Consider the following 27,618-nt stretch of genomic DNA (forward strand, 5'->3'; position numbering starts at 1 on the left):
TTTTGTTCCTGATTTACAGCATCTGCAGTTCTTTCGGTTTTTAATCAGGAATGAATTAATGGTCATCATTAGACTCTTAATTCCATATTTATGTTGAATTCAAATTCCACCATCTGCCACAGCTGGATTCAAACCCAAATCTCCAGAACATTACCTGGGTCTCTTGATTAACAGTCCAGTAATAATACCACGAGGCTAACACTCCCCTAATGTCACCTCGACATTCCTGCATATACCTGAAAATCTTTCATCAACTTGGTAATGATGAATTTATCTACCTCTGCCTTAAAAATATTTTAAGATTCTGCATCCACTGCTTTTTCCTCATCTCTGTCTTAACTGGGTGACCTCTTATTTTCAAATTCGGATCCCTAGTTCTATGTTCCCCTGCAAGAGGAAACATCCTTTCAACATCCACCTGGTCAATTCCCCTCAGGATCTTATATGTTTCAATTAAGGCACCTCTGACTCTTCTAAACTCCAGAGGATGCAGACCTAGCCTTTCTCAGTGCTGTGCTGGATCAGGCGCCATTCCAGGCAGATTTCAGTGCACTGTCAATAATGGAAAAGTGAATATGAAACCAATGCAGTATGTTGTGTTACATCTCACAGTTGGTATGTCAGTCATAGCTTTATGAGAAACAATATGTCTTTAACAGGCATACTCATGATATCATTTCTGCATCATAAGCATGTGGCCTAAAGGTATAGGGATCTCAGACTCCAGCTTAGTTTGAGTCATGTTGTTCTAATTTATCTTAGTGTGCTGATGCAGTTGGGATGTTTGTATACAATAATTAGTTGTAATAAATATGTATTGGATTTTTCAATACTATAATATACATGTCCAATTTCTTACATTATGGAAGGTAACAAAAGCATTGTTGCATTAGGTAAAATAGCCTGCTGGAAGCAAGATCCCAAGATAATATTTAGTGTAGCCTTGTTCTGCTTTATGGAAAAATATTTTACCTTAAGACTGCCTACAGACTGAAAGAAATTTCTCTGTTTGGTTTAATAGGAAAGTTTTCATTGTTTTTTTCCCAATTGTCCACCTTCCTTTCCTCTCGAATACTATCAGCAATGCATGGGGGTGTTGGAGACTGTTTTGCTGCTGGGTAAGGAAAGCTGTGGTAGTTCATCTCCATTTTGTTATTGCCTAATTTACACAAAAGATATTCCACTCTTGCAAGTCTGGCAAGTATGCGATTATAAGTGGCAACTCAAGTGAATGTTGTCCGTTGTGGTGGCAATTACCTTGCCTTCATTCTGTCAGTTTTGTCAATGGTCAACAATATGGTGACCAATAGATGATCCGTTGATGTTTTAGATGACTGATTTATAGCTTACACACGTATGCACAGGATGCTTACACTGATTGTGGTGCTGCTACACAAAATGTAATAGAGCACAAAATTGGGACAATTGCCTGAACTGCTCTGAAAGAGCTTTGTATTTGGAGGAGTGTGTTTCAAGATTATAATGGTCAGCTGCATTGTGCACAACCAATGTTAGCTTTAATTTGTGGCAGGTACTTATAATTTTACCCCCTTCAACAGCATGATTAGTGATGGTTTGCAAAGGTTATTTAAATGAACAAGTAGCACAAGGTTGGTGTGCAATCTGCTCCAGAATGAATGAACACAGGTTAATTATGGGGCTCTTGTGGTGCTGTGATAATGTCCCTCTGAACCAGGAGGCCTGCATTCAAATCCTACCTTCTCCATAAGTGTGTGATAACATCACTGAATGTTTGATTAGAAAACATCTGCAGGTTAATTGTGCACTACAATTTCTGTGCCTATTCTCAGGCTAAACAGTTTCAATTCCCAATCTAAAGTAATGATCACTACAGATGGCCCATCTTATAGCACACTTAGTAATGTGCTATAACTCAATCAAATTATTTCTTTAAATATATTATTTAATAGCTAAATTCTATTGTTTCATCAGTGAGGAAAAAGACTTCAGTTAAACCAAAATGATTGGTATGATTATACTAATCAGTGGTGCCTCATGTCTCTCTGCTGCACAGTGATTTAGCCTCAATAATCCGATTTGAATTTGACGCTCAAGTATAAAACAAGAACAACAATCTTTGCCATGAGTTCCTTTTCCATCTCTCGCCATCAAGCATCTCCACCATACACTGACAAACATAAACCATTCATCAAGCTGTAATCCTAGTTATATTTCATGGGTTTAACTGTCTTGCCACTCTCTAGGCTTATCCTCCAACATAAGATATATGTTTAGAGTACCTTTAGTTATTATCTGCCTTCATGGAATGTAATAAGATTAATCTTAAAACCTGGGGCTATGGTAATCCTTGAGATCTGCTGAATAGTATGTGGGATATGACATAATGGTTTGAACTTATAAAGTGCAACCTTTTTTTAAATACTGCACTGCTTTCCATGTGATTGAGGTTTAATCAACACTGAGATTTTAGAATCAAAGTGTTCGAGTGGCATGTTTTAAATAATCTGGGCTAGGAGCTACTGTATTGTACACTATGTAGTGTAATGCAGACAGCTGATTGTTTGTTGGCTTTCATCCAAGAGGGTGAATCGAATTCATTTAGAGTGAACTCCAATTGCCAGTCATACTTAATACAGCACAATGAGATTATGGTATTAAAATGGATGGTAGCTCAGGAATTTTATCTACTGCATTTATAATATTGCAGAAAGTATTTCACTGTCATTCAAAAGTCCATCTGAGGAAAGGCAGCAAATCCATTGACAGTGAGCTAGCTATGCAATTACTGGCTGACTGAAATGTCGCCCGCTCTTATTACTGTCTTGGTTAGCAGCAATTGCTTTTATAAATTCTTTAGTGAATTTAAAATTAATATGTAGACGTAACTATGAAATTATAGTACCACAAGTAAAATACAGCTGGGGTGGGGGACAGAAACGAAAGAACTGCAGATGCTAGAAATCAGAAATACAAACAAATTGCTGGAAAAATCTAGGCCCGAAACGTCAGCCTCTCTGCTCCTATGATGCTGCTTGGCCTGCTGTGTTCATCCAGCCCTGCACCTTGTTGTCTAGGAATCTATTACACTTCTGATTGTTACTTGTTGGTGAGTAGCAATGGATGAGACAGGCGAGAACAGATGATCTGCTTTTGTGTTTATAGTATTTAAATGGCTGGTCCAAATGTTTTTCACTGACCAACTATATTCATGCCATTTATATTGGTCATAAGAATAAATTTATATATTCTATTTTCTCTTTATTCTGAGAACAATTTCATGATCCAATAAATGTATTTGGAGCATTTGTGTTATAATTCTACTGCTTTGCTATCACCTACCTTTAACAGACACATTTCTTTAGATTTCACCTATGTCAAAAATCTTCTGTTTCACCCTTAGGGAGTTGGGCTGCATCTCAGGTTATATTATTAAACAGAACTTTATCACCTCCTTTCCGGTGTATCTTCCTATTGAGTAACAACTTTACACTCTATCTTGTCCATGAAAAACACAGAACAGAAACTTTTATCTCTAGCTGTATTGGATAAATGTACAGAAATGATATTATTCTCAATGGGAAAATTATAAACCTACTGTCTGTTCTTTATTAAGGATTCATATCAATATTTGGAAATGGATATGTGATTTATTTGCCAATCAAACGGAAGGAAAAACTGAAACCTGCGGAACTGATGACAATTAACCTGGCAATTTGTGATTTTGGGATGGCAGGTAAGTTTATTTCTGAATTATGTTCTGTTAGGGTCACAAATCATAAATTGTGGAAGTGAAGGTGGTCAGGCCAATGAGACTGGGGAATAGGACACAATCTGATGCTTGACTCATTACATACTGTTAGAACAAATAAAGCAAGTTAACTGATCTCAGAGCGATTAATTATCTTGAAATATGTGGATTATACTCCAAGTTTGGACAATCTTTGATCACTTCTGTTTTCCTTAATGAGTGCTGCTTTGAAGTTCGCCACCACAGTAGTGTAGTTCCCTTTTTTATAAGCATGAATGGTAAGCTTGAATGTTTAAACGCTTAGTCACTGAATTTTGGGATTGAGTTATCAGTAGGCCAAAGGGCCAAAGTTATATGAACACACTAATGAGGAGCAGCAAACAGTTTTCCTTCCTTAATATCCGAAGAAACCTGACTATCTTTTTTTTCCTGTCTAGCTATCTCTCAGACTCCAATTTTTTGTGCTTTTTCATGATTTATTTTGTGTTTCAGGGCTTTTTCCTTTTTCTCTTCATGTTCTTGCCCATCTCGCTGTTAACATGGCAAAAATAGTCCATGAAATTTAGTTGCTTGTATGGCAGGAAATATATAAAGAACTGATTAATTAAGCATGGCATGCAACATTAATTAATTTGGAGTGAAGACACTATAGGTGGAATCTTGTTGAAGTGTGTGCGGTCAATGAACTTAAATTGTATTAAGAGACAAAAAGGTGCAGGGCTGGATGGGTCTAGGCCCGAAACGTCAGCCTCTCTGCTCCTATGATGCTGCTTGGCCTGCTGTGTTCATCCAGCCCTGCACCTTGTTGTCTCGGATTCTCCAGCATCTGCAGTTCCTACTATCTCTGATTAAATTGTATTAAGTTGACTTTTGTGGGCAGGGGATTTGAGGAAAATTATTAAAAGACTTCAGAGTGATGTGGTAGTTCCCACTGTCCTATTGTAACTTTAGTGGAAGACCCATGAAACCCTGAATAATGGAATAAACAACTGTTTATCCAATTTCTGCAAAGTTTGACCTCAACGACTGTCAAGACAATGATAACGGATAAGACTGGCAAGCAAAGTATTTTGATAAAGTGAGTAGGGAAAGATTAGCTGATTAGGCAGTCAAGGACAACAGGTCATTAATTTAAAATGACAAGTGAGAGTGTGCAAGGAGGTTAGGGGAGATACGTTTAAGCAGACCTTCTTAGATCATATTTTAACAGAGTGAAGGGTTAAGGCAGATAGCATTGTTTCTTTTTAAAAGTGAATTGCATGAGTATTTGAAGAAAGATGCAACATTATGAGGATATTTCGCGACAGTGGGATCAATGTGGATTATTCTAACAAAAGGTCCACATTTATGATCACCTTTAGTATTCAACATAAACCGCAACGTCCTAAGGTTCTACAACAGAGTTGCCCTGATATTCCATTCTTCACCTTTGTACTAGCCAGTTTGGTAATTGTTAAAATGTACTCTGTCTGACAATTACAGAGTCAGTTTGTAGTTTCATGATCCTGTCAATATTTTACCCTGAACTTGCCCTGGATCAGGTCTGGATGCAGAGACTGGAGGCAGAAATTCAATCATTGCAGCAATTTTAAGGGGCTCATAGCAACAGTACAAGTGATGTGTATTATGTGGTTTAGTACTGCTATCTACTGATGAAAGTCATGTAATACATTTCATACAATTAGATTTTTATGACCAGTCATAGAGAAATTTATAATGTAATATACGTAAAAATGAATTCCGAGCAGGGGTAAGTCATTTAGCCCCTTGAACCTGCTGCTCTCATCAATAAGATCATAGTTAGTTTGACTGTGACCTCATCCACACTTTCCTCTCCATCTCCTAGAATCGCCACAGTGTGGAAGCAGGATATTTGGCCCATCAAGTCCACAATGACCCTCCAAAGAGCATCCCACCCAGACCTATGCCTCTACCCTGTCCCTGTAACCCTGGATATCCCATGGCTAATCCACCCAATCTGTACATCTTTGGACTGTGGGAGGAAACTGGAGCACCCAGAGGAAACCCACGCAAACACAAGGAGAATGTGCAAACTCCATACAGATAGTTGCCTGAGGGTGGAACTGAACTTGGGTCTCTGGTGCTGTGAGGCAGCAGTACTAACAGCTGTGCCACCATGCCACTCTACAGGTTGTCTCCTGATAACCTTTGACTCCATTGTCAATCAAAATATTATCAACCTCAGCCTTAAAATTTTCATAATTTTGGTGAAGAGAGTTCCAAAAACTCATGACACACAGAAAAAAAAATTCTCCTCATCTCTGCATTAAATGGGAGACAGATGGGAATGCCTATTTTTAAACCATGACTTCTTGCTCAACTCTCTCCCACAAAGGGAAACATTGTATCAGTCCTCCAAGGATCTTAGACATTTCAATATGATAACCTCTTTGTCTTTGAAACTCCAAGCCCAGCCTATCCAGCCTTTCCTCATAAAATTAACCTTCAATTACAGATATCAATCGAGAAACCGAATCTGATCCAAACTGCATCTAATGCATTTTTATCCTTTCTTAAGTAAGGAGCCTAAAACTAAATACAGTTTTCAGGTGTCAGCTAACCAATAGCCTGTATAACCATAGTAAAAAAATCCTACTTTTATATTTTATACCCCCTGCATTGAGCTATATTTGATGCTTAAGTTTCTAATTTTTTATTCAAAACTAGTGAAAGCTACTTTGAAAAGTCTTGTACTGCAACAGATATGGGAACTTCGATATTGTGTGAACAGTAAAAACAGTAGAAACGTAATGGGGCAGATCATGCCGTTATGCAAAATTGTGTCCCACATCTAAACTGAGCTTGATGGTTTGGAGTCATTTAAATAATTCTGATGAGCTCTCGGGTGCATTTCTACAGTATATCATGAATATCAGGCTGAAGAATGTTTTCATTATATTGTATTATTATATTTGTTAATTCAAGAAGTAAATAATTTCAACTCACTTTCAGAGAATTGAAATGTAACTCCCATTCCGCACCCATCACTGATAGCAAAAGCAAGTATCAAGGCTGCAAGGATAAATCTGTCCAGAAACTGAGTTTTCTTGAATACTCTCGGAATAACAACAGTGCTCCTTTTAATTTAAGTTTCTGCCATCTAGTGGATATTTATTTATTCGTATAAAATGTTTTATAATGAATTTCTTACAGTATTTTTCTCAATGCAGATTTCTGGTAAATTTCACCGATAATATGCATAAATCACATTTGTGCTGGCATCTGCTGCCAAGTAGATGAAATGGGAATTCAGCCAAATATATAGATTGACTTGAAGTTCATTTTAATAGCTCTTCTAGTTATTTTTAATGGTCTAATGTTAATTCTTAGTCTTGGGTTTAAGTTTATTCATTGACAGTATGGCAGACAAATAGCATTTCATGTTGCGCATTGGTGTGGAATGAAAGGTGTTACCTCGTTTCAAAACATTATAAATGCAGAGACTGTTCTGAGAGATTAGTGTATATCTGTTTAAACATTAAATTACATACAATAACTAATTTATGTTTAGTCCAGTATTTTCTAGACTGAATCAAAGAATGTTCTAATATCATGCATTAATTACACTATAGATGTAAATCTGGGGTTTAACCAATTGTAGTATTGAAGCACTTTCACCAAAAGAAAAATTTGCCTAGCTCCCTCCTAAGTTGGCTGGCACCAGAACCAGAATTCTCTACATAGATGGAAAGTTGACATAAACTTGTTGATCGGGTTTTGTGTCTGTCTGATATCTTTGCCACTGCTCCAAGCAACATTTTCTGTGAAAATCTCATTTGGATAATTTTGAGGGGCTCTGCAATTAATTTTTACTTGTACCAGCAAAGAAAATGGCCAATGCTGGTCTTGGTTGTCTATAGCAGCATATGGGACTGACTGCCAATTGGCAATAAAATTAATGAAACAATTATTCATTTTAAATCTTTTCACTAATGGTTTTTTAAAGGGCTATTTTTTCAAGACTTTGAAAGCCGTATTTCAGAATTGCAAAGCTTTTAATGTACTTGTTTCCCTAAAATAATAAGTGATATGTATCCTATTCTTATTCAGTCTATATGAATGATACATGTATATTTTTCAGTTGGAGGTAAACCTTTCCTGATCAGTTCTTGTTTTGCTCATCGATGGATCTTTGGTTGGATTGGCTGTCGCTGGCATGGATGGTCAGGGTTTTTCTTTGGATGTGGTAGTCTAATTACAATAACAATTGTAAGTCTGGACAGGTATCTGAAAATTTGCCATTTACGATATGGTAAGTAAAACATTAAGTTTAAATTTGTGTGAATGCAGTCATTCAATCCAAATTTATAACAACTATATTAATACTTTTTCAGGTATTTGGTTTCAAAGGTGGCATGCCTTCGTATGTTTGGGTTTTGCCTGGATTTATGCTGCATTCTGGGCCACTATTCCCCTAGTTGGCTGGGGAGACTATGCTCCTGAGCCTTTTGGTACGTCATGCACTCTGAACTGGTGGCTTGCACAAGTCTCTGTGGGTGGACAGGTCTTCATTCTGAGCATTCTTTTCTTTTGCCTTGTGCTTCCAACGGCTGTAATAGTATTCTCCTACGTAAAAATCATAGCCAAAGTAAAATCATCTGCCAAAGAAGTTGCGCAATTCGATTCAAGGATTCAAAGTAACCATTTACTGGAAATGAAACTTACAAAGGTAAACTGTAATTTGTTTATTTATCTAGCACCAATGTTTAAGAGAAACACACAAAAAAAAACATTTGTTGGAAATGCATTGTGTGGTTCCTGGCGGGGTTTCCATCTATTTGAGGAGCCTGCTTCAGAGGGTACGAACAACAATGGCACCTAGTGTTACTGTGGTGCAATTGCTGGAGAATATGTTTTATGATATATTTTCTCATCCATTAATCATATCAATAAACCAGCCAACAGCTAGGTCTACTGGCATTATGTCCAATATCGCATTGTGTGGAAATATTTGGGAATTCTAAAAATTGGTTGGAATGCTTTCCCCCTCAATTGCTGGAGTCTTGCAAGGAACTAGCAGAACTCCGAATGAAAATCTTGCATCATTCAAATTATTATTCTTTGAATAATGGACAGAGATTTTCTAATGGTATCTTTTGTGAGATTGAAATAACTCGACAGAGGCCATTATCCTGTCACCAAGTCATCCTTTATTTACACGTGGAGTGACCTTGACACTGATCCAGCTCCCTCAGAGCCAGCCCTCAGAGCGAACAGGATGTCTGACACGCCTGTTTATATCTGTCAGCCAGGATTCCCTGATTGGACCAGATTAACAGCCAATCAGGGAACTCACATTCTATGAGGTCCACCTTGCCGATCTCATTACAATCACTGCATCCCTCCTCCTCTGAGTCTGAAGGCATAAACCAATTCTTTTTTTTCTGTATCTCCTCCTGAGGCGTTTTAGCACTGGATTAGGTTGCTCCATCTCTGCCACTGATGTGGATGGAATGGAACACACAGTAGCTCACCTCTTACATCTGGAGCGTCCCTGAAGAAATCCATTCTCTTCTTCAGGTGGTGAAGGTGTCAACGCAGCGATATTTGGCATTTCCATCTCAGATTATGTGGTATCCTCAACACCTGATGGCTTGGGTGCAAGTTTGCGGCTTTCATATGGCCCATGTGCTTGTTCAGAACCATCATACCTACCCAAACTTTATATGTCACTAGACCTGACCTTGCATCAACCATGCCTGTTACCAATGCAGCGCCATTCCTGTGGTTCCAACACCAAACTCTATCTTTCTCACTTAGAGGAATCTTGTGTCTGGCATTGATGTCCCTGGTGCCATTTTCACCCTCCAACCCCAGGTCCAGGAAGATCAGATTTAACCTGGTGGAGAGTCTTCTCCCCATTTGTAACTGTGCTGGAGCTATCTCTGTAGTTCCTTAAGAGGTGGTCCTGTAATCAAATAGGAACCAGAACAGTTTAGTATCTAGTGAAGCTGTAGGCTGTTTCTTTAAGACTGCCTTCAAAGCTTGGACAGCTGTTTGGATTATGGATGGTATGGAGCTGTCCTTATATGTCAAATACCATTTGACTTAAGGAATTGGTCAAATTCCTGCTGGTAAACGATGGCTCGTTATCTATGACCAATACTTTTGGGAAACCGTTGATTGCAAAATATGCGTGCACTTTTTCTACCATTGTCCCCATGTTTACAAAGAACAAAGAGCAATACAGCACAGGAACAGGCCCTTCGGCCCTCCAAGCCTGCGTTGATGCAGTTTTCCCTTCCATACTAAACCTGTCTTCACTTACAGGATCCTTATCCCTCTATTCCCTTCCTATTCATGTATTCGACCAGGTGCTTCTTGAATGCTACTGGAAGGGGCATTCATTTGTGTCTGCTTCCACTACCTCCTCTGGCAGTGTGTTCCAGGCACTCACCACCCTTTGTGTGAAAAACTTGCCTCGAACGTCTCTTTTAAACTTCCCCTCTTGCACCTTGAACCTGTGTCCCCCAGTAATTGACCCTCCACCCTGGGAAAAAGCCTCAAACGTTTCACTCTATCCATCCCATTCACAATCTTATAAACCTCTATCAGGTTGCCTCTGAACCTCCTGCATTCCAGTGAAAATAAACCCAGTCTATCCAACCGTTCTTCATACCTAAAATCCCCCATACCGGGCAATATCCTGGTAAACCTTTTCTGTATCCTGTCCGAAGCATCCATATCCTTCTGTAGTGTGGTGACCAGAACTGTACACAACATTCTAAGTGTGGCCTAACTAAAGTTCTGTAAGGCTGCAGCATAACTTGCCTATCCTTAAAATGAATGCCCCTTCCAGTGAAGGCAAGCATGCCATAGGCCTTTTTTCACTACCTTATCTACCTGCATTGCTGCCTTCAGTGATCTGTGGGCCTACACACCCAGATCCCTCTGCATGTCAGTACTCCTAAGGGTTCTGCCATTCACTGTATAATTTCCACCTGTACTTGACCTTCCTTCATATTCAACGAATGAACTCTATGCATGTCCAACCACTTTGAATGGGGGTCCTCAATGACTAAGAACATTGAGCCCATGAAAGGACCTGCATAGTTGACCTGTAACCAAATCCAGGGTTTACTTGGCCATTCCCACAAATGTGGGGGAGCTCCTGTCCTTGTTGGCACTCTGGGCACTGACTCATCAACACAGCCATGTCAACATCCAGTCCTGACCACCAGACATAATGTCTCACCGACATCCTCATTTTGGAAACCCCTGGATGACCCTGATCGACTTCAGCCAGTACCTGGCAGCAAACATTCCTAGGGACAACCACACTTGCTCCCCATAATAATAAGGATAGAAATCACACAGCACCAGATTATCATTCAACAGGTTTATTTGAAAACACAAGCTTTCAGAGCATAGCCCCTTTGTCAGGTGAAGTGAGAGATGTAGGGACTACGCTCTGAAAGCTTGTGTTTTCAAATAAACCTGTTGCACTATAACCTGGTGTTGTGTGATTTCTGACCTTGTCCACCCCAGTCCAACACCAGAACCTCCACATCATAATAATATACCATCCTGTACTGTGATCTGGTCTCTCCTGGTCCAAATAGGTTTCAGTGCTGGTTGTGATGGTGTTTTGATTTCCCCGATCACCACCAGCTGTTTCAGTTTTGACAGGAACAGATCTTTCTGCGTCCAAAGTCTGGTATTGTCAATTGTGACTGGAAGTCTGTCCAGAAAATTTAAAATCATTCGGACTCTTCCAGTGGCAATACCACCAGTGGTGTATCTGCCAGCAGGAGGCAGCTCTATTCATCTGCATTAGCTATCTGTAAATATATGCACTTAAAATTAGAGCTTGACACTGAATTCAGCCTGAAGCAATGGGTGGCACTGCATTGTCCTCTTTAAGTAGATCTAGCAGCAGTTTGTGGTCTGTTATTATTACAAATTTACATCTGTAAAGGTGTTGGTGGATCTTCCTAACTCCAAATTTTCCTTCTCTATCTGGGCGTATTTATGCTCTGCATTAGTCAAAGCCCTGGATGCATATGCTTTTAATAGATAGAATCCCCACTGTTGGGAAACAGGTCATTCAGCCCAATGAATCCACACCTAAACCCAAACCCAAACCCACACACACAGCATTGCAATCAAATCCATCCCCTACACAGTACCTGTATTTCACATGGCTAACACACCTAACACACACATCCCTGAACACTATGGGTAATTTAGCACGGCCAATCCACCTAACTTGCACATCTTTGGATTCCGGGAGGAAACCGGAGCACCCAGTGGAAAACCACATAGACATGGGGAGAATGCACAAACTCCACACAGACAGTCACCCAGGTCCCTAGTGCTGTGAGGCAGCAGTGCTAATCACTGTGCCACCAAGTCACTATTGGGTGTTCCTCTTCATTGGGCCACCTATGAGCTAATACTACCCCAATACCATACAGGGAGGTATCACATGTCAATACCTGATGTCGCTTGGGATCATACTGTGCCAACACCTTCGAGGATGATGGCTGTTTCTCCACTTCCCTGAAAGCAATGGCTTGGCTATGCAACTGTTTCTAAGGCTGACCCTTTTTTAAAAGTTGATGCATTGTTGCCAGGACAGAGGCCACATTAGGTATGAACTTTCCATAATAATGCAGCAAACCAAGGAAAGACCTAAGCTCTGGTAAGGATGAGGGAGTCGGGGAAACTTTGATCACTGTCACTTTATCTTCCAACCGGTGTAACCCAGTCTTGATGAATCTGTAGCCCAAGTAAGTTACTTGGGGTGCTTGGAACACACATTTTTCCCTTCTAAGGTGTACACCCACCTGGAAGAAACATCTAAGGACCATGTCGAAGTTCTCTTAGTGTTCCTTATTGGTCTTCCCTGTTATTAGCACATCATTGATATAAATGGCAGCCAGGGTAGACCTTGTAAAGTGTTCTTATCGTCCACTGAAAACTTACACAGGCTGGCAATACCCCAAACAGCAGTCTTGTGTACTGGTACAAACTATTGTGGGTATTAATTGTAACGTACTTCTGGGAATCCACATCTAACTGCCATTAAAGGTATGCATGCCTCCAGTACACACATGGGAGCCAGGACAGCTTTGATCGTCCTCCCTTTATCTTCCAATGCGTGTAACCCGGTTTGTCAACTCTGTAACCCAATTAGGTCACCTCAGGTGTCTGGAACACACATATTTCCTTTCTAAGATATACCCTGCTTTGCGGAAAATGTTTAAGTACTATTTCCAAGTTCTCAATGTTCTTTATTGGTCTTCCTGGTTATTAGCACATTATCCAGATAAATGGTGATCTGGGGTCGACCTTGTAAAATATTCTCCATCATCCGCTGGAAAATAGACCAGGCTGATGATACCCCAAAAGGCAGCCTGATATATTGGTACAAACTCTTATGAGTATTAATTGTAGCATAGCTTTGGGAATCCTCATCTAATCAAAACTGGAGGTAAACATGGCTCATGTCCAGCTTTGTCTATAAATCCTCTATGTGAGGCATTGGGTATTTATCCAACTGCAAAAAGCGATTTACCATTTGTTTAAAATCCCCACAAAAGTGAACCAACCTGTTAGGCTTCACAATTAGTATGACCAGTGCTGCCCATTATGCAAACTGGACTGGTTTGATGATTCCTTCATTTTCCAACCTTCTAATTTCTGCCTCTACTTTTGCCTGTAAAGCAAATGGCAGTGGGTAGGCCTTGCTAAATTGTGAAATTGCTTCCTGGTCAAATTCCAGATGGCCTTAGTTCCTTTGATAGTTCCTGGACCTTCCTGAAAACTTCTGGGTATTTACTTAGGACTTCATTCAGGCAGCAGTTTTCTAATCGAAAACCGTTGAGCCAATCTAGGTGAATCTTTCTCAGTAAATTCAATCCCATCAGGCTTGGGCCCAAGCCGTTTACTACAGTCACTGGTAACTGAACCAGCTGCTTCTCATAAGAGACCAGAACTGAAGTTGTACCCTTAATCTTAAAGATTCCCTGTATAGGTTTTCAGTCTAGCTGAGGTCTTGTGCAAAAGGTTTGGAGACCAGAGCGAATTTTGTTAAAGACTTTTCCTGCGATCACTTAAATGGCTGCACCGGTATCAACCTCCATTAGAATGAGGAGACCATTTAATAAGATGTTTTGATTTCTGATTTGTTGTTTCTGATTTGGATGTTGCTAAGCAAATTTAACTGTCCCAAACCATCCATAGGTATGCACTTTCCTGAGTACCGGACTATGAGTTCCCTTACTCACTTCAAGACCATATGTGACTCTTTTGCAGTCTCAAGTCTGTGTACCGACAGCAACTACAACGGCTTACTGGCCCGGATCCTGAAAAAATGTTTCACACCTTTGGCCGTAGCTTGGCTTTGATCTGGGGCTTTGCTATGGGCTGACCTAGAGTCTGTGCTCAGGATATGTCCTGAGTGAGGCCATGCAGTTGCCTTCACTCAAGTGGTGTTCCCTAAGCTCAGTCGGATTGGCAAGAGTGTCCACTTCTATCAGAATACCCTGCAACTCATATGTTCCACTTGCTGCATTTTCCAATGATAAAGCTGGTTGTAGTGCCTGTTTGAAGTCCAGTTGGGCTTCAGAAGGTGTTTTTGCATGTTTGCATCATTAATTCCACACACCAAATGGTCTTTCAGCATCTCCGTAAGGGTTAAACCATAGTCAGATGCCTCTGCCAGTTGTCTTAATCTCATTAAAAATCTTGATATGGATTCTCCTGGTTCTTGAATTGCTGAGTAAAACTGACAGTGTCTCACAATTAGAGGAGGCTTGGGGTCATTATATTCCTTAGTTAAATCCATCAACTCTTGAAAGGCTTTAGTATTTGTTGCTTCAGGGAAAGATTGGATCCTGAAAACCAAAAAGACTGTGGGTCTAAAAGCTTTCAGGAGAATTTCTCATTGCTTTTCATCTGCCCCAATGTCATTTGCCTTAAAAAAAACACATTCTTTCCACATAATAGGCTTTCGATGGCAGGATTGAAATAGTCAAGCTTCCCAAATAATGGCATGATTTCAGAAATGCTTACCCCAACTCAAACATGACTGCTGCGAGCGAATTTCTTCAGGAGTGTGCTTTTCTTTTGTCACCACTGAAATAACTCCACAGAGGCTGATATCCCATCACCAAGTCACCCTTTATTTTCACGTGGAGAGTCCTTGACTGATCCAGCTGCCTTGGAGCCAGGTGTCAGAGTGAACAGGATGTTTGACACTCTTGTTCATATCCATCAGCCAGTGCTCCCTGATTGGACCAGGTTACCAGCCTCAATCAGGGAACTCATATTCTATGAGGTCCACCTGGCTGACCTTGTTACATTACTGTGCATCCATTTTCATGTTAATTAAGCTGGAAGTGGCATGATATTACTATTCATTTTGACCCTGTTATATCCAAATCATGCTGCATGGTATGGATTTAGCTCATTGACAAGAAACTAAGGCTAAAATTGATTAATTTGAATGGTAATTATTGGACTGCAACAGGTTACTTTCTGTTAGTAGAATGTGACTTTCTCTACAAGAATACTCCCCTGATAATGAAGATGAAAATTTCCCCATGTAACACTAAGCAGCAGGGCCTGCATCAGGAAATCTTGGTTTGTTACATGTAAAGAATGGTAAGGTGCACTAGTTACCCTAGCAGTCCCATTTCCGGTCCAATCAGTGTACACACAGCCACAGAACATCTAATCTTAAGCACTGAATAATCAAATTCAATGTTTATGATTGATCCTGGCATCCAGTCACCTGAATTAAAGTTTGTGCTAGAAATGGGACTTTTATTTAAAAAGATTTATTCATGGGATATGGAGATCACAGTCTAGGCCAGCATTTAAGGCCCATCCCTAAATGCACAGAAAGTAGTTTTCGAGTCAGTTGCATTGCTATGGGTCTGGAGTTGCATATAGACCAGACCAGGTAAGGATGCCAGAACACAGTGTGGAGCTGGAGGAACACAGCAGGCCAGGCAGCATCAGAGGAGCAGGAAAGCTGACCTTCAGGTCAGGACCCTTCTTCAGACCATTTTTCTGAAGTTAACTGTGTTGTCTGACTCCAGCATCGGCAGTGCTTACTATCTCCAGGTAAGGATGCCAGATTTGCTGTCATAAAGAATGTTAATGAACCAATTTTTTTTTATTAGCAGTGACAATGGTTACATAGTCACCGTTAGGTTAGCTTTTAATTCTGGACTTTATAAAATTTAAATCCCAAACTTGCCATAGAGAGATTCAAAACCATGTCTCCAGAGCATTAGCTTGGGGTCTGGATTGCTAGTTGCATGACAACTTTGCCACTGCCTTCCCCCATATCTAATTTATCTTACCACTATTCACTGTCAGAACAGTATGCTGGTAGAGAAAATTGCCTCTCATTAAAATAATGTATTCCTCTGCTACCATAAATTATCATTCAGCTGATATCAGTTTTGGCTTTAGTTTGTTGCCAATGAGTTAAATCCATACCACAACACTTGATTTTGGTTTAATACTTCCCTGCTACATAGGGGTGGCATGGTGGCTCAGTGGTTAGCACTGCAGCCTCACAGCACTGAGGATCTTGGTTCAATTCCACCCTTGGGCAACTGTCTGTAGGGAGTTTGCACATTCTTGCTGTGTCTTGTGTGGGTTTCCTCCCCCAGTCCAAAGATGTGCAGGTTAGGTAGATTGGCCAAGCTAAGTTGCCCATAGTGTTCAGGGATGTGTAGATTAGGTGGGTTTATAGGGGGATGGGTCTGGGTGGGATGCTCTGAGGGTCAATGTGGACTTGTTGGGCCAAAGGGCCTGTTTCCATACTGTAGGGATTCTATGATGCACACTGACATCAACTACACCATTTTCTGATCAAATAACAATCTGAAAAACAGCATGCTCTTTATTAATTCAAGAGTTTTGAACTACAATAGATATTTTGTCAGTTTAATTCTGGCATAATGAAATTCTAGGATCAATTCTTACAAATACTGTGACCAATGCTTCCTCAAATTCTGGAATTTAATGACATTTTACTAATCTTCCATTTAGAATCATAAAGTCACACAGCATGTAAACAGCACGTGATCCAACCAATCCATGCACCTATGGCTTCCAGCTCAGTAAATTAGTGCCAGGGAGCCACCCAATGTGATTAGTAATGCGCAGCACAACAAAGTCCTTCTAGATCTTTTAATATTTTTCTTCAGAAGATTAAATCACTTGTCCATAAATGAATAGATTTTACGTGATTTTATAAAAAATGTGATTGTTGCTTCAACAGTCCTTTCTGGTTTACTGCTATTTCCATTTCTCTGACATAGTCAATGTTATTTAAGAATGAAATGGAGCAGCAGAGATTTAATTTTCATCTGCACTAACGACAATTAAATTGATACTCTTTGTTTACATCTGGAAAAGGGGGTGACATTGTATGATATAAAATCTGTTTTGGGATATTTCAGACCCTTATTTCTCATTAATATCAGAAGAAAGAAACTTCTTGTTTTGTGAAATACTCGTGATGGTGATTGACCTTTTAGTAAGGTTAGATCATTTTGGATTATACTCATTCATCCATACAAATCTATTTTTTCTAGACACATTGTTTCAATTAAAACACAAAGTAGATGTTAAAACAGTCAGAAAGATTTCATATTAACATGTCTGTTACAAATACTGCACAAATTGATTTGATAGACTAGTGGGCTATATTTTTAGTTTCCAGAAGGGCATGTTCACATATGTGCATGCTTTGAAAATGGTCTCCTAGAAGGGAGTGTCAATCTCTCGACATCTTCATAATATACTAATATTTACAAAGGAAATGTCAGTGGGAAGAGTCAGCAACTCTGACGCCAGCAAATAACTTAAAGAATGAATGATTTGGGGGCACATTATCATCTGCAGTACAGCAGAGAGCCATTATTTATTGTGGCTCTTCATTTAACTTCTTGACAAAGAAATGAAAGGTTGAGCAGTGGGAATATTTGGGGACTTGTTTGACCAGAACACTGCTCTTCTGACTGCTCTGTTCCTTAAGTCAATGACAAACTTAGTCACGTCTGCTACCTGCCTGTGAAATTTGCCCTCGAGAATCAGCGTCTGCCTCCAGAAAATGCCCAGCACTACTACTTGTGCATCAAACACACATCTGCCCAATGTAGGACACTTTCATATCAAAGTCACATTGCATAGTGTCACTAACACTGATGCAGCAAGGGGTTGGGACCCAAATGTAATCCAGGTGTCAGGTTCCCATCCTTGGTTATAAAGTATCAGGTGAATGGTTGCAGCACAGAGGAAGCCATTTGGTCCATCATATCCGTGTCAGCCTTCTGTAAGAGCAAATTAGCTATCCCATTCACTTGCCTTTTCCTCATTTTCCAGCAAGCTATTTTCATACGTTTCAATTCCTTTTAAAAGGCAAGATTGTATCTGCCTTTAATACACACTTAGGCAGTGCATGCCAGTTCCAAATCACTTCCCAAATAAAAAGGCATTTCCTCAGGTACATGTTGATTATTTTGCCATTCACCTGATTTTGTTGTCTTTTGTTTCTTGACCCATCACCCAATGAGATCATTTTCTCTTCATTTACTCTCCTAGACTCCTCATGGTTTTTAACACCTCTATTAAATGTCCTTTCAGCATTTTCTAAGAACAGTCCCACTTTTCCAATCAAATCTCCTAACTGAAGTCTCTCTAATGTGGAATGGTCCTTGTAACAATTAACTGCAACCTCTTCAAATCTTTCCCTAACTGAAGTGTCCATATGTGGACACAACATTCCTAATGGAGCACAAGCTAGTGCCTTATAAAGCTTCACCAGAATTTCCTTACTTCTTCGTTCTATACTGCTACACATAAAAACCAAGAACCTATATGTCTTGAAACTACTTGCTGAACTTCCCCTGCCAATGTCAATAATTTGTGCACATATAAGCCCAGGTCTCTTGTCTTTTACACCCCATTTCCAGTTGTATTCTTTATTTTGTTGCTTTTCTTTGCTTTTACTAACAAATTTTATCATTTCACACTTCACTGCATAAAACCTCATCGATGTATCAATACCTTCAACCAGTTTGTCTATGCCCTTTTGCAGTCTATCACTATTTTCCTCACACTTCCAAACTTGTGTCACCATTGCAAATTTTGAAATTGTGCCCTGTTCAACCCAGGTTATGTCTTAACATACGGCAAGAAAATCAGTGGACCTAATACCAATCCTTGTGGAACCCCAATGTATGCCTTCCTTCGGAGGCCTCCTGTGGCATAGAAGTAATGTCTCTACCTCAGGGCCAGAAGGCATTGGTCACACCCCACCTGGTTCAGAAGTGTGTCATGACATGTTTGAACAAAAAGTAAATGTTCTCTGCTACACTCTGTTTTCAATCACTCAACCAACTTCATATATCCTGCCTTTGTCTCTTATATTCCATGGAGTTTGTTTGCTGGCAAGCCTAATATTTTATCAAACAAATTTGAGAGGTTCAGGTATCAATGTCATTATCCTGATGAAACCTCAGTTACCTCATTAAACGATTAATTAAAGCCTTTAACAAACCCTTGTTCTGTTTCCTTGATTACTGTATTGTTCTCTTTGTGACTGTTAGTCTTGCCCTGGATTATAGAATTTTGCACGCCCAACCACCCATTGACTCCCACCTCGTGGAGTGATTAATGGCCACATTATGGGGGGGGGGTGCTCCTCCCATGGCAGTTGGTATTTTACCAGTGGCTGAAGATACCCATGCCACCTACTGAGGCCATCAGGTGAATCCTGGCAGCTTGGTCGCATGTGGGAAAACCCCCTTCTGGTCAGGCAGCTAAAGTCTAATGGAAGGCCCTTCCCAAAGTTCTGGCCACTGCCAATTGTCCCACTCCCCTCCACTCTCCCCACTGCTCTCTAAATTCCTACCAACCTTCCCCAGAGCATTCATGGCTGGTCTTGGTGACACTCCAACCTCACCCACACATTTACCATTGAATTTATCTCCAGCAACAATCCTCATGGTGTACTCATTGCTGTCCCAGCAGTGGCCACCTCTACCAGTGCTCCTGGAGAATTATTGGTCTTCTGTTTGACTGGTAGCCATCGGAAGTGGAACCACTTCTCAGATGGGAACATTGAAGCCTCAGTCATTTCCAGTTAACGGCCTGAAAGCCATAAATCAGGTCAGGATTTCCCAGCTATGAGGAAGTAGGCCCAATTTCTGAATTTTAATTTAGTGGAAGGGGCCACTGCCAGAGTTGAATTTTTTACTCCCTGGTGTGATATGAGCAATGATAGGAAAACTGGGAAAATGCAGACAGAATGAAACGTTAGAGTATCATCGTTGAGAATTTTATTTTGTGTGATTCTACCCTCGACCCTTAAATGGCCACTTCAGAATCTTACCATTGAGTGGCGACAACCTTATTTTCATACATTAACTGTCCTAACTGAAATCTCTCTAATGTGGAATGTTCCTTGCAACAATTTTCTGCAACCTCTTCAAATCTTTTCCTAACTGAAGTGTCCATGTGTGGACACAACATTCCTAATGGAGCACAAGCCAGTGCCTTATATTAGCTTCACCATAATTTCCTTACTTCTGTATTCTATGCTGCTCCACACAGTAGTTATTTATAAACTTATTTATAAACCACTTCTAAATCTCTCCTTCCCCAAGAAAGAGGAAAGCACAAGTTCCCGATATATAAATCAGAGGGGTATCTTGCAGTTGCAGCTCACCCTGGGCATCATCCAATTGCTTCTTCACTACAACACCCTTCATGTTCTGTGTCCACCATCCTGAGCCTTGGTCTAAGCATGTTAACATTGGCAAACTACTAGCCTTGCCACATCATCATGTCTGCTCTTCAGCCATCACTGAAACCATTTGAGCCCTCAATGCTTTACTTTTACAGGGACACCCATTTAGTCTTTCCACTATCTCCTCTTTCATTGGTTAGGCAGCCTCTTCTTTTTTGGAAAAGGCAGGTCCTGATCAATTTCCCCCATTCCCTCTTATCTCAAATTAATGATGTACAAAGACCATCCCGAACACTTGCATGTTTCGAGCAATACTTACATGGAGTTTCTAGCAAAACATTGCCAATCCACAGTTCCTGACTTAATCGATGGAAAATCATAGCAGCATTTTCCCACTGTGGTCAAAATGCTTTAAATTCCGATGAAAAATGGTGCAATATAAATGTTATAAAGAAATCTTTTGGCAGTAGAATTCAGAGCTAGGTATTTAGCTGGGAACTTGCTGTTCAGATCTATTTCTGTGTCAGCCTGGTTCAGTCTGTGTTCAACACTGTTGCCGCCTAACCTGCTGAGTACTTACAGCATTTTTTGCTTGAATTTTTGATATTAATTCTCAGTAGATACTGAGGTCATGTTTGTTTACAATTGTCGACAACTATCACTCTTAACGAGCATGCTCTTTTTTTCACACTAGGTAACGATGTTAATATGCGCAGGATTCTTGATTGCTTGGATTCCATATGCTGTTGTTTCAGTGTGGTCGGCCTTTGGTACTCCTGACTCAGTGCCAGTTAAAGTTTCTTTTGTACCAACCATGTTTGCAAAGTCAGCAGCAATGTACAATCCTATCATTTATCAGTTGATTGACTGCCGATGCGGGTTGAGGAAGACTTCTAGCTGTTTCAGATCTTCACATTCAAAACCATCGCGCCAGAAATCTCGGTAAATATCTCATCGAGAGAGCAATCTTTGATGATATTGATCTAGATATTGCTTTTTGATCATGCATATTTAGGATTTAAACATTGCAGCGAGGCTAATAGGACATCTTAGGACGTGGAAACCAACAGCATAAATATTGCACATCTTTAACCAATGAGATTTAAGAAATAAATAGAGCAGGCATAGAAAAGCACAATTAGTTAGAAAGAGTGAATTTGATGCCAAATCTGGTAAAGGGGAATAAAGAGGGGCAAGAAAATTTGATTAGAGAAAGAGAGACAGAAAATAAGTCCTTATCTAAGAAGTACTGGCATTGGAAGTAGTCCAGAGAAGTTCAGCAGGTATCTGTCTTATAAGAAAAAGTTGAATTGGTTGGGACAGTACACAAAGGAATTTAGAAGAATGAATGGCAATCTTATTGAAACAGACAAGGTTCTTAAATAGCTTGACAAGGTAGATCTGGAAAGGTTGTTTCCCCTTGTGGAACAGTCTACCACCAGAGAGTGTAATCTCAAAATAAGAGATCACCCATTTCAGACAGAGTTGAGGAGGAATTTCTTCTTCCAGAGGGTATGAATCTGTGGAGTGTTTTTTAACCACAAATGGCTGGGCCATTAAGTGTGTTCAAAACGGAGATAGACAAATTTCTAATCAGTAAAGGAATCAAGGAAAATGGGGAAAGGGCAGGGAAGTGGAGTTGAGGATTTTCAGATCAGCCATGATCTCATTGAATGTCAGAGCAGACCCCTGAAGGGAATATTTCTGCTCCTCCATCTTGTGGTCTTCAAAAAGAAATGATAATTTAAAGTTTGGCATTTCTATAATCTCGTAACGCAAATCACAACCTGAAGCAACAGGACTATATGCTTACAATTGTTCACCTTCTTTGCCAGATTGACAGTCATTAACAATTATTGTTTATGAAAATTGTACTTTGTTGATTACTAGGCTTACCTCTTGCGGTGAGGTTAGTGGGCAATTAATGATGAAATAAAGCAACTTCACAAACATCATTGTGCTTTAAAGGCTGTTCTCCCAAAGAAGTGAAAATAGTCACCAACTGGAAGCAAATCACAATTCACAAGTTAATGCCTCCTCAGTAAGTTTGTGGCCAATTTGCACATTTATAAATATTTAACATTCAGACACCTTTAATTTTCAATAAAATCTGAACCATTGATATATATTTCAGACTTTGCCATCGATATGCAAACATCACCTTAGAAGGAGCACGGAAACAACTAACTAGCAGACAGAATAACACGTTGGCAATATTAATGAAAAAATGTCTGAGAGTCCTATAATGGGTTTTCAATACTTAATAATCAGAATAGCACCCATAATATCAAATGACTTTTGAAAATAAATTAGTGCTGCTACAAAACATTATTTTATGTTGTAGGTTATTATTGTCTTCTATAAGTAAGGATATCATTTTTACAGTTTCGATATTCGCTTATATTATGGGGTAATACTTCAGAATCTTTTAATTTGACTCTAAGTTTGTGTGGCAGGGTAGTAATTTTCATTTTACATATTTGGACAGTTTTGTCTTTTGTGTTCTTGCTAAAATTGTGCCTGGTAAAGATAGAAATGCAACAAAATCTACCAGTAAGATATATTGTAACATCAACCTGTATTTGTTTCATCAACATCCATTGGATCCAGCATTCTCCCCTGTCTGACACATATACGTAAAGTAAAAAGGGTAACCCAGGTTAGTAGTTCAATTTTTTTGACCCAGTTATCATCACTATTGGAATGACCATATAAAAAATGGATTGATAGGTTTCATGAATTGTCAATGATGACCATCAGGTCTCCTAATGAAGGGAGGGCCAATTAGTAGCGGTTAGATTACATGTAGGCTTAGTTTCTGCAGATCTTTATTGGCTGATATTTCTTTGATCTGATATTTCTAAGTGAAAACAAAAAAGTGCTGAAAATATATACTCGACAGGTCAGGCAGCATCTATGGAAAATAAGAGTTAGATTTTCAGGTCAAGATGACCTTTTGTCAGAACAATGTTTCCAGCATTTTTGTTCCTTACCTCGTATTTCTAGCATTTGCATTTTTTTTTGCTTTTATATTCTGATTACTTTTTGTACTTTTTAAATGCTAATGTAATTCTTCTGGTATTCCTCCTGCATCACTACTGGAAATTTGCACTTTGCAGTTGCACTCTCCTCCTTGTTGGTGGGAAGTCAATCAGAAGCCTACTATGTATCTTCAGCAGTCCTCAACCTAGGACAATTCATCAAGATTGTCTAATTGCTTCACACCAACTGGTTCAATTTATGTTAGATAAAAACAAAGTACTGCAGATGCATTTAGACTGCCAACCTCCTGTGAGCATTTACACAAACTACTCAGCAAAGCATTCGTCTTCGTTTGTCAATTATTAAAGAAAGCAGGCAATGAGATCACGAACAGACATTTGTTTAATAATTTTTGTAGCAGTTAAACATTAATATTGAGATGAAAATCATTAGTTGATAAGGATAAGTAATGAATTAGTTTAACCATTACAAAGGTAGTTAAGTTCCATTATAGAAATTCAACATTAATTGCTGATTATAAATTTATAGTTGAGATTAATTTCTGAGATGATGTATTTTAGTGACATTAATTTAGTATTGTCAGGTCTTGCACAAATCACTTGCTCCAAGATATAGATGCAGATGTTTGTATCCCTCTTGACTATGCCAGGGCAGAGAGAATGAACAGAGGTATTACACAGCAAGACAAGTTAGTGGAAGAGGAAAGAGGGAGGAGGAGATGAAGGAGGGCTCTCAGCGGGAGATAATATCCACCAAAAGTGTTCAGTAATCAAGTCTTCGAATTGAACCTCAATGGAGAACAATTGGTTAGATGCCTCTGCTTCACTAGGGATTCCCTCACTGAAATCTGCCAACTGCTGTTAGAACAACTGGAGCTATACAGCAGAGGAGGTACAACATTGCCAGTGCTATAAAGACCAACTGTGGCCATGAGCATTTATGTGTTAAGCTCCTTCCAGGCTGGTGCAGACAATATCTTTTATATCTTCCAGTTTTTTAGATTGTATTCAAAATAGAATTCAGTTCTATATTTGAGATAGCTGAATACATTTCAGTCACCTTTGCAGAAAGAAAACCTGGCAGAGGGAGTACACAGCTTTGTGAAGGTTACTGAACTTCATTGAGGGAGACTGCAGATTGTTTTGTAGGATGATCCTGTGTAGCATTTCACGGAGAAGGCCCATCTTGGACTATACAATCCCAACAAGTGTGACAGTAGACTGGATTAGCTAGCTAACAAAAAAACGGTGAAGGCACTGACAGAGTGGCTGTAGTGGCAGGATGAATGCTGTCATGAAGTTTTCATGCTTTATGTATCAGAAGCAATGGGTTTAAGGTAATTCCAGATACTAATCCAGATACCTGTTTTCAGGCCTTTTCAAGTTTCACAGCTAAAATCTGAATCATTGCTAATGATTCAGTTCTCTTCTGCAGTTTCTGTTTTGGGCTGATCCAATGTTATTGAAACTTTGCCATTCTATTTTGATCCATTTACTTTAAAGACTGCCTAGTCGCAGCTGTGTAATAGAGCTTACCTCAGCTTTTGGCTATTGGTGCCTAGAAGTCTCTGAAAATGTCCCCAAGTTGGAAAGAGACTTGGAAACATCAGAGGGTCCTGACATAACTTACCTTAATGGTTAGCCAGGAACATTTTGAGGAACTAAATGCTTCTCTAACTGGTAGCTGACTATAAACTGATCTTCTCCAAACCTGAAACACTGACCCTATCCCGAATACCCCCCAACTACCCGTAGACACCCAAAATCCCTCCCCAGACTGAGCCCTCAACCTAACATTTGACTCCATATGGGCAGTCGAAACCCCAAAACACTCACTGACCCGGAACACAATGGATACAACCACCCACTCACCCACTCACACCTCCTTCTACCCAGAATCCCCTGGACTTGACAAAACCCACCCTCCAACCAATCCTAACACAACTGCTATCTTACCTCATCCACCTGCTACCCAATCCCTTTACCCACCTGGGAGCCCATCGCACACCTGGCTGCCACCCTGCCCTTCACCCACATGCCGCTGTACGCCTTCATTCATCTGGCCCCTGCCACCTCACCTGTTGCCTTAACTCCTTACTTACCTCACACACTTATTTTCTCTCAGTAGCTGTCAAATTGGTTTTGAGCCATTAAACTATGGAATCCAGCAGCTACAGCCATAAAATGTGTCATAGTTACAGCATGGTTCATTTCACTGCTGCCGACAGAGATTGCTGCGCAGGTCTGTGCTGCTTCCCACTGGGAACGCTGATATTCAGCTGGAAAACTTGTCTAAAGGTAAATGGGCAATATTTTGTCTGAACTATGTTTGAAACAGGGTTGCTGACCTAAATTGAAAGATTTGGGCAATTCAGCTTTCTAACACCTCTACTAGTGTAATTCCATATCTCCAACATTTGATGGCAGCATATAGCAGTCTCAACTCCAGCATTTTCTTGATTTCATTTGATTTGAGGGTATGTTTGAATTAAGCTGTTGCATAGCTTGCACTCTAATGTTATGCTCTGTCCGAGGGGATCCATCGATAAGGACATCATCCACGTGACAAATAACTCCATCCAGTCTTTTGAGGATACTTGTGAGTGTCCTTTGGAAGATTTCTGGTGCTGATATATTGCTAAAGGGTAATCTGTTGGGAAACAAAACCCTTCCAAAATGATGCAATAATTGTTGTGAGCAACTTAGACTCTTCCTCAAGGGGTATTGCTGAAAAATACTATTTGCATCTATCTTCATAAAAATTGAACTCTTTCCCAATTTTGCTAAGCTCTTGTCCTTAGATTATATTGAATTTAACGTCCAACTGCTTTGTTCAGTTGTAAGATTAATACAAATTCTGATGTATCCTTTGTGTTTTATCACTGCAGTCATCCCCAAGCAACAGTTGATTCTGTCACAGGTGAAATAATCCCTTGCTTCAACATAGAGTCAATCTATAATTTACCTTTGGCAAGAGTGGATGAATTTTTTTTCTTGGTATAAACAGCCACACTGACTTTTTTGATATGATATGCCTTCTTGAGTTTTCCTGGTTCTGTGAACAGCTGTGCATTTTGGCTCTGAGGTTCTAAGTCTGAAGTTGTTTACATTCCAGTCCTTCTGCTGTGCAAATCAGATGTATGCAGGCTTGCTACTAAAGAGAGAATGACTCTGGTTCAGGATCAGATACAAGGTTTCACTGTTTCTTCTCTGTACGCTGAAGGATTGCATTCAGTTTGTCCTGTGACCTTGAGTCACCTACCTCCTGTTCCGTCTAATATTTTGCTAAAGAGAACCCTAATCTTACAGCAGTTCGGAAAAAGCTAAGACGGCTAGCCTGTGTATCACCTCAAGAACATCTTCTTTCCTTCCATTAGGATAGCAGGAGCTTCAACTTTCAACTTTGTTCTTTGATCTTGTCAAGAAAACACAGCTCTATACCATTGATATCTTTTATTTCACGGATCTTGCCATCTCCTGCGGAATTCGGTTTAGACTTATTCTGTATAAGCTTCTTTCTGCAACACACAGTTTGGAAGTGGCCTGACATCTTGCAAACGGCACTCGGGATCGTTGGGGCACATTTTGCGCCTGTCTATTTTTCCTGCCACACTAAGAAAGTTAGATAGATGATTGTTGCATGCATTTCCTGATTTCCCATGCTTTTTGTATAGCCATCTGGTTGAGTCAGTCATTTTTGGGAACTATTTCCCCTGGTCACTCTAACTTACTGATTTGATTTTAGAATAGAGTGTCCTTTATTGTTACTTGTACTCCAGTACAGAAGTATAGGTGTACAGTGAAAAGTTTTTACAATGGCTGTTTTTTAATGGCGCCATCTTAGGTACAAGTAGGTACAAATCTTGCAGGGTAAAACAGAATGCTGTTATACAAAGAGGATTAAAGGAAAGCATAAGCATTACTTACAGGGGTAAATATAACATATGAGAAAGGATTTAAATTACAATCCGATAACAGCAGCTCAGCATGTGGCCCCAGGCCCGAGTCCAGCAATTGTCCTGTATCACTCCAGCCTCCAATCCGCTCCTCACCAGCAGTCAGCAGCAAGCAGGTAAGTCACGTTGCACCGGGATTCATACCTCAACCACACCGTCGGTCTGGGGACTCAGCCCCTCCGTCACTCC

At 39.9% G+C, this 27,618-nt stretch overlaps 1 protein-coding gene across 1 annotated transcript in view; it reads left to right on the plus strand.

The window, feature by feature from the left end:
• Positions 1–27,618, plus strand: part of opn5 (opsin 5) — a 56,085-nt gene that overhangs the window by 17,352 nt on the left and 11,115 nt on the right. The window contains exons 2-5 of the mRNA XM_048597392.1: positions 3,596–3,715; positions 7,833–8,003; positions 8,086–8,420; positions 21,166–21,413. Coding sequence (XP_048453349.1) covers positions 3,596–3,715; positions 7,833–8,003; positions 8,086–8,420; positions 21,166–21,413 — 874 coding nt within the window. The remainder of the gene's footprint in view (positions 1–3,595; positions 3,716–7,832; positions 8,004–8,085; positions 8,421–21,165; positions 21,414–27,618) is intronic.

Source organism: Rhincodon typus, chromosome 5, assembly GCF_021869965.1.
Source record: "Rhincodon typus isolate 14 chromosome 5, sRhiTyp1.1, whole genome shotgun sequence".
NCBI lineage: Eukaryota > Metazoa > Chordata > Chondrichthyes > Orectolobiformes > Rhincodontidae > Rhincodon > Rhincodon typus.